The sequence below is a fragment of the Phyllostomus discolor genome, chromosome 3 (genome assembly GCF_004126475.2).
Source record: "Phyllostomus discolor isolate MPI-MPIP mPhyDis1 chromosome 3, mPhyDis1.pri.v3, whole genome shotgun sequence".
Lineage (NCBI taxonomy): Eukaryota > Metazoa > Chordata > Mammalia > Chiroptera > Phyllostomidae > Phyllostomus > Phyllostomus discolor.
In genome coordinates, this window is record NC_040905.2 from 162,326,020 (window position 1) to 162,342,118 (window position 16,099).

At 41.2% G+C, this 16,099-nt stretch overlaps 1 protein-coding gene and 1 long non-coding RNA gene across 6 annotated transcripts in view; one reads left to right on the forward strand and one right to left on the reverse strand.

Annotated features, from left to right (window-relative positions):
* Window positions 1-691: 691 nt before the first annotated feature.
* Window positions 692-16,099, forward strand: part of GLIS3 (GLIS family zinc finger 3) — a 453,286-nt gene continuing 437,878 nt past the window's right edge. The window contains exons 1-2 of one of the 5 annotated variants that reach the window (XM_028528961.2): window positions 692-1,278; window positions 14,621-15,080. In XM_028528961.2, coding sequence (XP_028384762.1) covers window positions 14,720-15,080 — 361 coding nt within the window. In that variant the 5' untranslated portion in view covers window positions 692-1,278; window positions 14,621-14,719. Of the gene's footprint in view, window positions 1,279-1,915; window positions 2,304-14,620; window positions 15,081-16,099 lie in introns of those variants that run through there. The other 4 variants (XM_036021683.1, XM_036021684.1, XM_036021687.1 and 1 more) reach the window with 4 other exon arrangements.
* On the reverse strand, window positions 1,607-3,344 carry LOC118499684. Its single transcript, XR_004902193.1, has 2 exons — window positions 2,401-3,344; window positions 1,607-1,936 (listed from the first exon to the last, which is right to left on the reverse strand). It is a non-coding gene; the product is annotated as an uncharacterized LOC118499684 (long non-coding RNA).

A 16,099-nucleotide genomic window follows, 5' to 3' on the forward strand; every position in this document is an offset into this window, starting at 1 on the left:
GGGGCCTGGGGCCACAGCTTAGTGGGGTATGAAGCTGAGCTTGTCGAATTCTTAAGGAGAAAGTACTGCTAATAGATGCAACATACGCAGGCAATGTGCCTCCATTCCTAGCAGCCTGTTTAGAATTTTACATCTTTGTAACATTTCCATCACCTTCCTCTCGGCTCTGCAAAAGATACCAAAGTCATCCTCAGTGTTTCACCTATGCATTTTCGAAGTTACGTGCATCCAATCCTGTGTATTAGAAAGACATTTTATCTGTTTTTCACTTCTTAGTTTTTCCTCTTTCCGTGTAATTACCGGGCATTTTTTTTTCTCTTGTTCTTCAGGATTTGACTTCAAATCCCGTCTAAACGCTCACGTTTTTTTCATGTCGAAGAAAAAAACTAGTTCAACAAATAAGGCCCAAGAAGGCAAAGTGTTTCTCTGATGTTTGTTGTTACCCGGTTCTGGAGTTCTTCCACTCTTTGGCGCACGGTTAGGAGTGTGTGTGTTAACACGTCGAGAAGGAGACACGAGCTTGGCCTTGGAATTGGCCAGCCTGGTGACCAGCGAGCCCGCCCCCACCCTTTCCCCCTCCCCCTTCCGCGCTCACACTCAGGAAGCAGCTGGCTACGGGCCGGCCCTCGCAGCCACACTAACATCCACTCTCCTCCCAGAGCCGCCTCCCACCCTCCCTCCCTCTTCCCCTCTCCCCGCAGCACCCGCGTCCGCACTGCGCCCTGCCGCACCGGCAGCCCGGAGCGCACTCGGGCACCAGCGAGCCCCCGCCCCCCGCCCCCCGCCCCCTACGCTGCCCATAGCCGTCCAGGCTCGCACCAGCACTTCCCCGACAGAACCCGCCGAAACCAATTAGCCAGTATACCAGGCCAGCCCCCAGACGCATCCCTCGGCCCAGGGCGAGGATGAGCAGGACAGGCGAGGCATAAAGTCGAAACTCAACTTTTTACCATTTGCATGCGTGTGTGAGTGGGGGTTGGGGGGGCAGAATGAACTGATGCCGAGGGTCCAGCCAACCCCCTTCTGCCTTCTCCTCCTCCTGTCGCTGCTGCCCTCGCACACGCGCGCGCACACAGGGCACTGGGGCCGGGTTTCCGCGCTCCGTCCCCAGGCTTGGATGGGAGTTTTCATTTCAGAAGGAGGCAGAACCCGCGGAACGTGCTGAAGGGCTGGAGCCCCAATTTCTCCTCGCCAAGGCTGGCCGCCTGCTGTCACTCGAGTAGGCTGGCGGGGAAGGGACCCGCACACCGACTTTGTTGTGGAAATCCCGGTTACCTGGTAAGTGGATGCCATAGGAACTTTGCTAGCAGGCGAGAGACGGGAAGAGACGGGGCGCTTTAGAATGAGGGGGAGTTAACGCTCAGAGACACAAACTAAGGATTAGAAATAGTTTTCCATGCTGAGCCAGTGTTTGCGCGGGTTTAAGGACACACGCACCCCACCCCCAGATTCTCTAAAAGATGTGTTTACTGGGATAGTGACCCTCAATGAGGAATCACGCAGTGTTATTGTCAGTTGCCTAAGCGTACAGTGTCGAGAACGGAAAGGAAATCAACAGGGTTTTAAAGTTTCTCTAATTAGGGAGAGTTTTTTGACTTTTGTTTTTTCTTTTAAACTACAGGGGGCAGAGGGCTACATAAGCAGGGCCAGTTACAGGACGCAGGGGCACGGTCGTGCATGCCGCCCATGAGTCCTCACTGAAGGGACACTTTAGAAAAGTGGTAATTGATGGGGTGACGTGAGGTCTTTCACGCACACGGGGCTGTAGTTGTCTTTTCCAGTTCCACGTGTTTGTGGAGTTCCACGAAGGCTGTTTTCCACGCTTGTGTATATTGCTCAAGACGATTTCCCCATTGCTCCAGGAGGTCTTTGGGTTGGGGGTACGCTAACTCGTCTTGGGACGGTCCGGTGACCCGCATCTTCCCGGCCTCCCACGCTGCAAAATGCGCCGACACATTCAGACGCGCACACTCCCCACCGGGTTCGTCACCTCGCGTTTACATTTTTATGGGGCCTGACAAAATGTCAGCACTGTTTGGAAAATGTCTCAGTTTCAGGGACTTTGTCCTGCGCATGGTTCCAGTTCCTATAAATGACCCTGTGTGTATTTTGAAGTCCGCCGGGTTGCTCTCTGGAAAGCGTGAGTGGGCAGCCGTCTCCCTCCTAGACACACACCTTGCCTGGAGCGACACTTCCAAGTTACTCACTGGAGCTGACAAGTCACTTCAGGGATGAGGAAGTCACCCAAGTGTCTGGAAAACTTGGCCCTGACAGATTTGTCATCCTATGGATGATTCAATTAGGTACCGGTGGGAGAAACTTTGGGAAAGGCTGTTTCTGGCTTCAAGGGTTGCGCCCTGGGCTTGGTGGGGTTTTGGGGAGAAACAAGTGAAAGGAGACCTGGGGTCAAGATACTGGCGCGGCGGGGCCGGGCGCTCCCTGGAGCCGCGAGCGGGAACACGGCCCCTTGCGGATTCCGGCTTTGGCCGGGCCGGGAAGTCTGCTGGTGCCGGCCGCCCGGGCTTCCCAGCGGAGGGCCAGCGGCAGCACTCTTCAGCTCTGACTTACTCAGGACGGGGTTGCACAACAGGAAGCTGGCACGAGTTTGTTTTGTCTTTGCAGTGCTCGCTCCGGGACGGGGCTGAGGGTTTGGGGCCCGGGGCTGCTGGGGAGTGACGGGCGGCAGCCGCTCACTGGGTGCCGGGCCGAGTCGCCTCCGCTCCCGGACACGCCCCTCGTTCCTGGTCTGGGAGCCCAGGATCGCGGGCCTCGGACCCCGGGCGCCGGCCAATCTAGGGGCTCAGGAACGGGGAGGGCTGCCCTCCTCCCGCCTTGCCCCACGCGCTCTCCCTTGCCAGGCGGGTCCCCAGCACCTCTCCGGGTCTCTCCAGCTTTCCCCCAGGAAGACAAGCCCCCTGCCCCTCTGCTCTGTACTCCTACTGCCCGGCCCTCCGCCTCCCGAAGGCGTCCGGGACGCCGAGTGGGCCCTCAGCCCCGGAGCATCTAAACCCGGGGCAGGGGGTGGCGGTGTGGAGGGTACTTCCGGAATCGCGGTGCGCGGCGTCGGTAGCGACTGGCCCGTGCAGCGGCGACTGGGTTTGATAAAGAGGAGGGCGTTGAACCCTCTCCCCACCTATTTCCAGGACATCAGCATCTCCCAGAATTTGGGCCCGTGGGTCCTGGAGTTTGTGAGGAGAGGGATGTGATATAGCTGTTCCCAGTGGGCCAATTCCCTTCAGGTTATGGGAACTGGAAATATCAAATATAAACTGTTAAAGCCAGATGGAACCTTCCTCGGCAGTCACCTGCGGATGAGGAAACCGAGATCCAGACTGTTAGGGATTTTGCCCAAGCCCTCAGAGCCAGTTGTCACAGACACAGGGCAAACACTCAAGTTTCCCAGTCTCAGTTCAGAGAACATTTTATTGGCCTGAAGGTGAACTCAAGACAAATGCAGTCGCCTGTCCCCTTTGAGCCTTGTTGAGTCATGATTTCTGCTTTGGGAGGTAGCCAGACGTCTGTTTCCTCCTTCTGTCGCGTTCCCCACTAGACCTCCCTTTTTACACTAAACTGGAAAACTTTTTTTTTGGTATAAAATTGATTTGTGTTACTTTAAATCCTCCCCATTCCTTCTCTTCTCCCTCCTTCAAGTTTGTTTCCAGTGGTGATGTGTGTGACAGGTGCAACCTGAAAAGGTTTGCAGAAAAAGGCTGCAGTGAAGGATGTTGGGGGAAAGTTTGAAGCCATTTAGAGACAGGAGTGCGTGAAATTGTTATTTTTGCAACTGGGAACACGCTGAAATTTAGGGATTGCCTTTAAATGCATTACAGTTGTTACATGTTTTCACTAGTTGTTTTTGCAGCCAGACTAGCTCTAACACTGCCTTTGAAAGGAAGAGTGGGGGGGCATTTCTTTTCCATTTACTTTCAGAAGGACTTATTGGTAGTAGAACTCCTTTCCTTTGTTGCTCAGAGGGCCAGCAATCCTTGAGTGGTTAAATCTAAGTGCTGCTATAACTTTCTTTTTCCTTGGTTCACCTTAGCTCGGTTTTAGGGATAATCTTTTCTATGACCCCTGATTCCACCCAACTTTCTTAATTGCAGTCAGTTGGTCAGTGATTTAATGCCTGGGATCTTTTTTTTTTAATAGGAATGACTATTATTCCGAATAGGAAAAGCAACTTTTTTTTTTAATGGACTCCAGAGTTCACCTAGTAGGTGAAATTCCTTTTGGGCCAAAATAGTCAGGGTAGGGAGGTTAAATATGTTTTGTGCCAGCCCCACCTTCACTTATATGGCAGCCAGTGGTCTTCCCGTCATTTTAGATGAGAGCTCAGTGTTCTTTCCTGCTAGTAAGTTAAATCTGAGGACATTTTTGCCACTGTTGTCCTTCTCATACTGTAGTTACTGATCTCTGGAGTTGGGATGTTAATTTGTAATTCTTTCATAATAGAGAAGAAGTACTTCTTGAAGGAGATCCTTCAGAAACTGGCATCCTGTGCACATTCTCTTTCCTGGAGGTCATTTTCTGTAATTATTTTCTGTAGACAATCTTTTAAAGAAAATGGAAATACAGGACTTGCCCCTTTAACTGTTCACTAAGTTTGGTTGACGGATAGACTCAATCAGTACTGAAAATAAAATTAAAAAACAAATAAAAGGCACATTTGAAGTCTGTGCAACAAAAACATGCTGCCTTATTCTTCCAGGAGATTGAGACATAAAATAAAATCTTTAAAATGACACTAACATGAAGTTTGATTAACAATTGCCCAAATTCCAAGTTTTCCATTTATTTACATGTGCTTACAGACAGAATTGACACAAAACCCAATTTTTTAATTGAAATAAGATTTTGATACAGAAAAGTACATCTATATCTTAAGCTTGATGAATTTTCACAAGCTGAACACAACTAGATAACTAGCATCCAGATCAAGAAACAGAACATTGTTAACACCCAGAAATGTTTTTATTATTTTCTTTCAGTCGCTGTGTTCCTTCCAGAGTAACTGCTGCCTTGACTTCTAACATATGTTAATTGTACCTGTTTTTAAAAAATTGTTATCCGAGGATATGTTTATTGATCTCAGAGAGAGGAATGGGGGAAAGAGAGGGAGAGGAAGGGAAAAGGGGGGGGGAGAGAGAGAGAAAGAGAGGAACATTGATGTGAGAGGGAAACATCGATCAAACCTGCAAACTGGGTATATCCCCTGACCAGGAATTGAACCCGCAGCTTTTTGGCATATGGGATGATGTTCCAACCAACTGAGTTACCAGGCTAGGGCATAATTTTACCTGTTTTTAAAGTACTTTATGTACTTTATATAAATGGAGTAATTCAACATGCATTCTTTGGTCTGGTTTCTTTCTCTGACATAACCTTTTAGTAAGTCAGATAATTTGGCCACTAATGAAACAGAAGCCCTACTTTCTCTCCTTAGTGACCATCTGATTAGTGAGACTGAACAGACAGGAGTGAAATGTATTGTGTGAAGAAGCAAGCTTGAGGTGAGCATGGGGAATGCTGAAGTGCGCCTTTCACCACAACAATCCAAAATGCATTTGGCAGTCCCTCTGTGAGGACCGACAACCCCAGAGCAAAAGGAGTGCCTGGTCCTCGTACTGAAATGGCTGTTTGTTGTGTGGCTTTTAGCTAAGATTTTTCATTGTTCATGTGTATGCCAAGGTAAAGGCAAGAGCAATGTGCCTTCTCAGTAGAGTGAATAGAGTTTTTATGCCGCCCTTTTCTAATAGAGAGAAGAAATAGATTAGGAGGACTAGACTAGGAAATATGCAATTATAATTAAAGTGGTCAAGACACAGAGTGTAGGATTCATGCTTGTGCTGTCATACCTTACTTATACTGTGTTTATTCATGCACTAAATGATAAATGTACAGGATACAAATGTATAAATATATAATTACATATTGTATCTATAGCATCTTTTTCAGTATAATGAGAAAATTATATAAAAATATAAATATGTGAACATATAAATGTAGTATGAGAAATCTATATGTACGCTACATGTAGTGTGAAAAAGATAAATAAATAGGTATAATATGAAACAACCTATGCATTTATAATAGCTGGGGAATGTTCAAAGATAAATTATACATAGCACCAAAGCTTAATGAAATTAGAGTTTAGACAGGAAGATAAACACAGGCAAATAACTAGAAAGCAATGTAGAAAGTTATCAAAGTTAAAAGCGAGGTATGTAGAGTAAAATGGTAACATTTATTGGGTCCTTGCTTAGCCAGGCACTGTGCTAAGCAAGTAGCATGCATTATGTCATTTAATATTCTGTAATGCTGTGAACCAGGTTCAGTAGTGTAAGTCTCACCATTTTACAGATCAGAGACATAGAGATTAAGAGAGGATCAGGGAAGACCTGAGGTGGGTATTTAGGGTGAGTGTGCAGGGTAAGTAGGATCTGGATTTGGTGAAAGAGAGGGCAAAAGAAGGGAGGAGGGGAAAGGCCACCCAGGTGGACTCTAAGGCAATTTGTAGGATGAACAGAAATAAGGATCCAGCCATGTTCCACTGCAGGAAAAAAATCAGAGAATCTGTAAAACTGGAATCATGAAAGCTCTAAGTAGTTGAGAGCAGACTTGAAGTGAAGAAAGCTGGTGGGGCCATTCTTGTCTGATGTGCCCTCTTCAAGGCCAAAGACAGGAACAACTGCACATTTCTTCAGGTGCAGCAGGTCCTGCAAACTGCAGATGGGCAGATAGGGTTACAGAATCAGATCAGACCCTGTCTCAGGCTCCTTGATAAAGAGATCAGACTTTCTGAGTATCAGTTATTCCCTAAATTCTGAGCCAAATCTGTGAAGTTTCATTTCTAGGCCTGCAGAATACTGTACGCAAAAAACTAACCAGATGCCAGGGCTACGTATGAATTTTTGTTATTCTTGTGTGTGAAGAAATGGATTAATGTTTTCCCAACCTTTTCAGCATGACCAATAGATTCCATTTCTGTCTGTAACTTGACTGAGTCATTCACTAGGGTTTTTTTTTTTGTTAATAAATATGTTGTCATGTTGGTTAAGGGCCTAGTCATTGTTGTGGACATTCATACTTCTTTAATGATGTCACTGAACATTATTTAACTTGTATGAAACTTCTGTCTACCAACAGCTAAAAATAGTTAGGTTGGTCACTTTTAAGCAATAACCAATTTCACTGAAGGAAAGACATCACTCAGTTACACATATGATAAGGACACTCTATTGTACTGGAACATTTGGTTTAATGAGTGATAAATTCAATTTATTTTTAGAGTCTCCCATAGGTAGCTATTTTTTACCCTTTTGAGAGGATTGTAATTTTTAGGTTTGCAAATAGCTATCCACATGGGCTGAGTGGTTATTTATACACACTAGATGACAAAGAATGTGCTTTTCATCTGCCATATTTTATCACCTATGTATCTCCTTGTGTGAGGATGGACTTTTTTTTTAAAGAAAAACCTCCAGCCAGTTACTTTTCTTGTATATTTCTGAAGAAGCCTTGTGTCTCAGACCATGGCCATGTGGTGTTCACTCCTTTCAGTTCAGGTAATTAATTCAGCAGTGACATCATAGGGTATGTGTTCATTTTTCCATTTCAAATTCCTTTTCATAGTATCTGATGGTTAACTCATATTAAGAACACATTTTGAAAAACTCAGTCCTCAAATGCAGTTGTGTTAATTTAAACTTTTCCCCCTTTAGCATTGTAAGAGTGAAGTTTTATTCCAGGGAAGAGTCATCTACCTTCTGCATAGGGGAAGATCTAAAATTGCCAGTCATTTTGATCCTGATTCTGTTAGTCAGTTGGTTAAGTGATATTTATAGAGCACAATTGATGAATTGATATATACTATGTAAAAGGCAAAGTGAAAGATAGCAGTGGTAGGAGTATAGTTTTGTATTATTTAATCTTTGTTTTTATTTTTTTTGCTTATTTATTTATTCATTTTTTAATTTTAATCATTGTTCACGTACAGTTTTCTCCCTTTTACTCTCATTCCAGCCCATCCACCTAATCTTTATTTTTCAAAAAGCTAAAAATGTCAAGCATTTAGATCTTTTCTTTATTACAGTGTGTGTGTATATATATATTATATATATATTATATATAATATATATATAAAACTTTGGCTGTTCAACTTTGTCTATATCTGCACCTCTTCTTTTTTTTAAATTTTAACCCCTTACCCAAGGATATGCTTATTGATTTTAGAGACAGAGGAAGGGAGAGAGAAACACTGGTTGCCTCCCATATGCAGCTCAACTGGGGATGAAACCGGCAACCTAGTTGTGTGTCCTGACCAGGAATTAAACTGGCACCATTTTGGTACATGGGAGGACACCCCAACCAACTAAGCCACTCAGCCAGGGCATCTGCAGCTGTTCTTGATAGATACCTGGGCAGGCAGATAGTCCAAATGCTTGTATAACTGGATTTTATGCTTTTTTTGACCATAATGCACAATATGCATATAGAAATAAGACAATACTTGATTCATTGATGCACATTGATAGCTTATATTTTATCCTGGTTGGTTCTATTAAAAAATTCTTTCACCATTGAATAATTGATTTCAGGGCCCACCAGTAGATTGCAGCTATTTTGAAAAACACTGCTTTAGAGAGAATACTTTGTTAAACATATCTAAGAACTTATGCTCCATATTCAACTTGGTGCAGTGTATGGGCAAAGGCATGGTTCTTCCTGAACTTATCCATGTTTGTCTTAAAATTATTTTTGGTTCCAAGTAATTTTTATTAGGTGTGATTTCTTACAGGTGACCAAGGAAATCCCCCTCTCCCTTGTTATTTTTGATAGGGCCACCGTTTTTTAGAACTTTCTGTGCTCATTGATGAGTTAATGACTGAGGCAAAGTAAATGAAATACTTGCAGATAATTACTACCAAAAGTAGTGACACTGAGTAAGCTTGGGGGATATGAGAGTTGTACAGATGCACTGAAGCTTGGAAAGTGGAGCCTCGGAGAGGTTACCAAACTTTTGATACTGCCCTACAGTGGTATTTTCCTGAGGTTCTGAATTTCTTCTGGAATTCCAAAATTACTAGCATTGTGTGTGAGATTCTCAGTGTTGCTTCTGATTTTTAAGTTGGGATGGACTAGCTAGAGAGTAAATTCCTGCAATGGATTTGGCCATTCCTTTCCCCCCACTCTCTTCCCCTCCTCTTCTCCCTTCCTTTTTGTCTCTCCTTCCCCTCCTGCCCTTCCTTCCATCTGTGTTTTGTCCACATATACTGCCTGTATTTTGAGTATCATAGCCACTAATTTAAAGTTAAAGGCACTGCCAGATATTTTACTCTATAAAGTTAGGGAATATTTTTTCATTTTTGAGAAAATTTTATGAAATGTAAGATTGTTTCAAAAGTTAAAATGTGTCTCTCTTTAGATAGCTAGGGGTTGGAATCCACAGATAAAATGAAGTCAGGGATTCTATTAAATGGGATCCATAATGTTCATAATATTATCTTTTCAAGTGGGCTTTGGAAAAGTGGTCTTGAATCTCTGAAGGGAACACTATTAGTTTGCCCTCATATTTTTAATTGGTATCAACCAGAGCTAAGCCTGCTTTAGAAAAAGTACTTTCTCTGTTTGATTTCATCTTATTAGTGATTGTGTTGCTTGAGTATTATCTGTACATTTTAGTATTCAAAATAAATATGTTAATAGACTTTGAATTAGCAACATGACACCTGGGGAATGTTCAAGTGTCTATATGGTCTGTATGTACTAGTTATTGGGTGTAAACTCCTTAAGCTTTTGTTCCACATCCCAGTGATATGGAATTATCCCAGCCCTATTTCTGTGTAATTTCTGTTCTAAAGTCTGTGAATCTGTCAGTTTCACTGAATTAAGTTATGAAACCACAGAAGTGACCAACTATACTTTGTTGTGGATTGCTTTATCATAATATAGACCCTGCCTTTCAATTTAGAGAAAAGATATTGTACGTATCCAATGCATTTCTTCTATAATATCCTCCAGCTTCACAGGCTAATGTTTGCACTTTCCTCTTGTTAAAATTGCAGACAAGAATAATTTTGATTTATTGGTGACATCTAATATAGCTGTGTTTATATTGTTGCCAATAAAATGACTTACACGATTGGTTTTTGTTTATACAATCTTTTCTGAGGAGTCAGTCACCTGTGTTAGGACAAGGTACATTCTGCTTATTAAAACGAACTCCTGGGATCTAAGAACATTCAGCTCTATCTGTCCTTGGTTGAATTGCAAAATGTGCTTCACACAGCAGCCGTGCATGAGAGTAACTTATATTATCTATCAATAGACTTTTCATTCTATATTCTTCTGGTTACAAAAACTGTAACTAGAGAAGCCCATGGGAATAGCATGGTCCTATTAATGAGCAAGGCAGCGATGTTGAAAGGGCAATGTTAATGAAATTATACAATCATTAACCCGAAGGGAAAAAATAAAAAGAATCAATAAAAACTCTACTTTAGATGGCTTAGACATATATATATATATATATATATATAGAGAGAGAGAGAGAGAGAGAGAGAGAGAGAGAGAGAGAGAGAGAGAGAGAGCGCTCATGCCAGCTTAGGAGCAGTTTGGTTGCTGACCAGTGTTTTGTGCCTCATTATCAGGTTTTCTATGCAGGGTAAGAAATGCTTGTGGCATAAGGAATGGAAAATGTAACAAAGGCTAAATGTAGCCTAAGGAAATGAAATGATGTATGAAAATTAATAATTAACTGGCTCATCAGATGAATTATGACTCTAGATGAGTTTATTAATGATATTTACTAAGAAAGGGCTTTTGGCTATAAATAGGCATTATAGAGCTCGTGTTTTTGGAATTTTCTTGAGTGGATGAGTTAACATTGCTTTTCTATTGTTTTATCTTTTAATCCATGAGAAATAGTGCCTAGAGCCTTGGTTAGAAGAGAGTTGTGATTTTTGTGTTTTGATTAAAGTTACAGGTTTCCCAGGAAAGTAGCGAAATTATTAAATGGTTTTGTGCCTTAGTTTCCTTAGGAGGTAAGTCAATTTTTTCTCTGGTTTGACTTACAGGAGTGTTTTAAGAGTTTGAAAGTGATTGAAAGGAAAGATTTATTAACTCATGTTGACTCCTATAGCAGAATGAATATTTTTATTGTTTGAACCAATGAGATAGTAAAAATTTAAACATATCCATATATCAGATCCTTAGTACCCTGAATTTGTACTTCTGGATGTCCCTTGTTTTTTTCCTTTTTCTTCTTTTTTTCTGTTGATACATTGGGGTTGAGGAATTGGATGGAGGACCGAGGAGAAAGTAGTGCTGGAGAACTTCATTAAGTTTTTAAATAGAAAGATATTCTTCCAATGGAATCCTCCTACTAGTCAGGCTTTGATACTGATTAGTTGTAATTTTACTTTTTGGCAAAGGGCAAGAAAATTTAATTCTAATATCCATCTGTTTAAGGTAAGTTGTTATCTTCCAGCACATCGCTGGCATGAGAGTCTTGTCACTTTGATGGAGTGGGTAGGTACTATTTTTGCTTCCATTTCTACCCAATTTCCTTGATTTAAGTGCCATAGATATAAAATCTACATCTTTATCCTTAATTAAAATAATTGGGTATTTTTTTAAGATTTTATTTATTTATTTTTAGAGAGGGAAGGGGGGAGGAGAGAGAGAGAGAAAGAGAGAGAGAGAGAGAGAGAGAGAGAGACATTAATGTGCAGTTGCTGGGGGTTCTGGCCTGCAACCCAGGAATGTACCCTGGCTGGGTATCAAACCTGGGACACTTTGGTTCCCAACCCGCGCTCAATCCACTGAGCTACGCCAACCAGGGATAATAATTGGGTATTTTTGATAATCATCCTTACCTTAATTGTCTGGGAGAACAGACTTTCTAGAGACTGTAATGATTATTACAGACTTCCTCATTTTATGGATGAAAACTGTAAGTCGAGGGAAGCTAAAAATAATTTGCCAGTAGCAGAACTCAGGTGTCTTGACTTCTGGTTGAGTGTTCTTTTCACTCTGACTCAGTGAGGATGTATCTTTCTTAAAAGTTAACAGTTTATTCCTTTTTTGTTTACAAGTGGGCTTTGAATATACATTATATTATAATATGAATAGACAAAACTGATTTTTAAATTCTGGTATCTAATGCTTGACAAATATGTTGGCATGATTAATGTGAAAACAAGCATATTTTCACATGCAGTTATATTTTGTCTTGAGGCTGCTTTTTTCCAGCTTACATACTGTTGACCTATTGGTTTTTCTTTATGGTATTAATCTTTACTTTCTGGCTGTTGCTTTTTTAGTAATAAAATTTAAGTATAGTTTTGTTGTTTCCACTTTCAGCCTAAAGGTACTTGAAACAGGAGTACAGTTTATAAAAAACAAAATAAATATCTAATCTGATAGGCAGGGATGAGTATCTGATAATTAAGTTCTCAGTGTTTTAATTTTAATTATTTTTCCTTTTCACAAACTTTACCTTATTAATCATCTAGTCTAATGCTAAGTAGCTACCTATATATTTTTATCTGGATTTTTTATGATAATTCCTGCTTGTGTATGACCCTCCTGACAAACATGACTACTTTATTTTAAAAAATTTGGAAATGGCCATAGTCTGCAAATCTATAGACATTTGTCACTGGACCATGGTCATAGTGACTCATGTTTCCAGTCATGTTGGATAATTCCTCATTTTTAACAAATTGCCAATACTACACATTTATCTTGCCTTTTTTTGGGGTACTGAATAAGTGCTTTCTTCTGCAGGACTCATAGTGTTCAGAAAACACTATTTTATCAGTGAGTGGAGAATAGATGGCTGATATAATCTGGCAAAGAATAGAGACATTATATGATTCTTGCCCACAATTAACCAATAAATCAATAGACCAGCAGGCAATAACAGTTGAATTTTTCTAAAAGGACATGAGAAAAGGCATTGGAATTTTTCAAATGTAAAAAAAAAAAATCTTAAAACTGGTCTTATACTAGAGTTCATTTATTCTGCAAACAAACTTAAAGGATACAGGTTTGGATAAACCTGAATTTATTTGTCTGTTCTCAGGAACTGTAGTGAAGGGGAGGGCAGGAAAAAAGACCTAGGAGTGCTGTTGAGGACTAGATGGTATGGTAGTATTAAATGGGACAGGCGGATAGAATGCTTAATAAAACAGAGAATTGGCAGAGATGAAGAAAACATTCCAAATTTTATATTGTTAGTAATTTTTGAAGTTCTTCAACATATGGGCACACATAGTCAACTTTGCAGAAGTCACAGTGAGCACTGGACTTGAAAATTAAATATTTTTGATTTTTTAAAATTACTGAAGAAAAAAACTTTTTGCAAAAATTTGCTCTTCTTGGTATCTTATCCTTGATAATTGATGTAGCTATTCATCTGGGAGTTGAGCTGGATATATTTGTCTAAAACATTGAGTGAGTCATACAGAAAGAGTAGAAATCATCCAGTTGAGGATATCTGATCACCACTGCTTTATAGTCAGTCCATATTTCCTGTGCTTGTTCAACTTTGGCTTCTTTCCATGACTGTCCTGTCTGTATAAAGGAAAACAGATTGTGACTATGTTTGCATTCGTTGGGAGAGGTGGCGCTTACTCACCTCATTGACTGCACAGACATTTCTGGGAGCTATGGACCAAGGGAGAAGGATTTTTTCCCTAAACATTTGTAACCAGGGAGTACTAGCATTATTGCATACAGATAGATGATGATGCCCTGTGGTCACGTCAGTACTCTGGCTCTCCTCTGCTACGCTAGAGAGGGGTGGTGGCATTGCAGATGGACACTTTGTGGAACTGATTGATTTACTGTGTTTGGTGCATGATGAACATACCTTTAAATAGGCTGTTCTTTCCTTATACTTTTCCATAAAGCATATTTTATAGCCTTTTCCTTTTCTAGGATCTTAATGGAAGGTGAGAATATTGTGATGTTGATTTTATTTTCATCCCCCTAACTCAGGATTAGTATGGAACCAAGACCCTAATGCTGCTCTGAATATTTGGTATGTGTCTGTATGAAGCCTTTGTGAGAGTCCCAGGTCCATATTTTTATCTTATGTGAATGTAGGGACTATGAAAAATTTGCTTTTAGAGTGAAAATCAGAGATGGTTCAATGTCCTCATAATCTCATTTAGAGGCCAGCTTTGCCATTAGTTTGTTTATTGGAACCTCTGATATATTGGTCTCACATCTCATGAAGGTGATGCCTTTTGGTTTTCCAAGACTCACTGTAGCAGAAGTGAACTAGTACAGACAGATCCTGTAGGGAGCAAAAGAAGTTCCATTTTGCAAGCTGGCACCAGTAGGTTGGTTGTAGTTGCCAAGAGCACTATATTGAGAAGGGCTCAGTGGCAAACAGAACAATGCAGTGATCCATAATCATGTCTACCACAAATGCAGGAGGGGAGAGTGCTTGGCAGTGAACATGTTTTTGATGACCTTGCTCTATATAAAAGGCCCTTATGCTAAGAGTGCTTCTTTTCTTCTTGAGGTAAATGCTACACAAGTTGAAAACTCATGGTAACTTATTTTCCATTTTACTTTTAAAAATGCCTGCATTTATTTTTTTAAACAGGCTAAAAACCCACACCATGGATAACTTATTGGACTTTGCCTGAAAGGAGTCATTAGTGCCATTGGATATTTGACCATCTTGGCCACAGGTTTTTTCAGAATGAATGGAAGGTCATGCAGCATGAATCTCCACCGGATATCAGGAACCCCACAGGGGCCTGGGATGGTCAGTGGCCAACACATTCCTACCATCCGAGCCCACTCGGGGACTCCTGGGCCCTCGTCCTGTGGTACCACACCAAGTCTCCATCTCAAGATACCTTCGGGAGGAGGGATGGTTCCTCAGAGCAACATGGCTGAGAGCCCCATCCATCTGCCCGCCTTGAGTCCCAGGAGACAAGTGCTCACCAATGGGAAGTCACGATTCCAGGTCACTCAGGCCGGAGGCTTGTCAGGGCCACACACTTTAAAGCCAAAGCAGCAGGAGTTTGGAAGTCCTTTTCCTCCAAATCCTGGGAAAGGTAGGACTGTGTTTCTGGGATATTTTAAAAGTGGAAAGTACTTTTTTCTCCCCCCCCAGGCCCTTCTCCCAGAAAATTCTGTGGGAAAATACACAATTCAATGTCAAGCTCAAAGTTGAAAGTCTCATAATGATATGTGGCTTGTTTGTGAAGAAGAGGGAGGATGTGTAAATGTGTGTGAGGACCAGGAGGCCACAGTAGTAAATGTGACATCTCATGGAACTGTGAAACAGAGTGGAAGGTAAGATAGAAAGATCAGAAACAGGGAGGTAGGGTGGAGATAGTAATGGAAGGGAAAGGGCAAGGTTTAGCAAGATCCTACCCTCTGGATATACAAATTTCTGTCCTGGCTCACCAAGGGCTAGATTCTGCAGGCCATGGAGGAGAGACAGGGCTGGTTAGAACTATCATTGTGCTAGTTGGGTGCTAGAAGAAAAGTAGTGTTTGGAAGGAAACTGAGAAAAAGGGGAGAAATTTTTTAAAATGAGGAATTAATACATAGAGATGATAAAAAATTATTCAAGAGCAGAACCTTTAATTTTTCTAATGTAGCTAGTAACAGAAGAGAGGAGGCAGCTAGAGGAGAATAATGAAAAGGTATATTTGTGCTGTGGAGATCTAGAATGCCTAGTTAGTTTTATGTATTTAATTTATTTTTTTATTTTAAAAATTTTTTGAATTTTTATGACTTTATTTGAGCCAAAACTGATGACAATTGCCGAGAAGCAAGATCTCATATGCTCCCAAATGACTGTATATTTTAAATTAAAGAATAATGGTTGAAGACTAGCAAATTAATTGAATGACTAATTGATTAGTGTAGAAACTAATGTTGACTTAATGAGATTATATTGCATATGATGTGTGTGTTTGGGCTAGAAAAAGAAAGAGTATGTATCCCATGTAAAAATATAGCTTTGTTATATAAAATAGCACAACTCTATATTCATTTAGGTATTTTTAGTGTTTAGTTTTAAATGTTTATATTAAGTGTTATACCACCAAATAAAATTACTAGC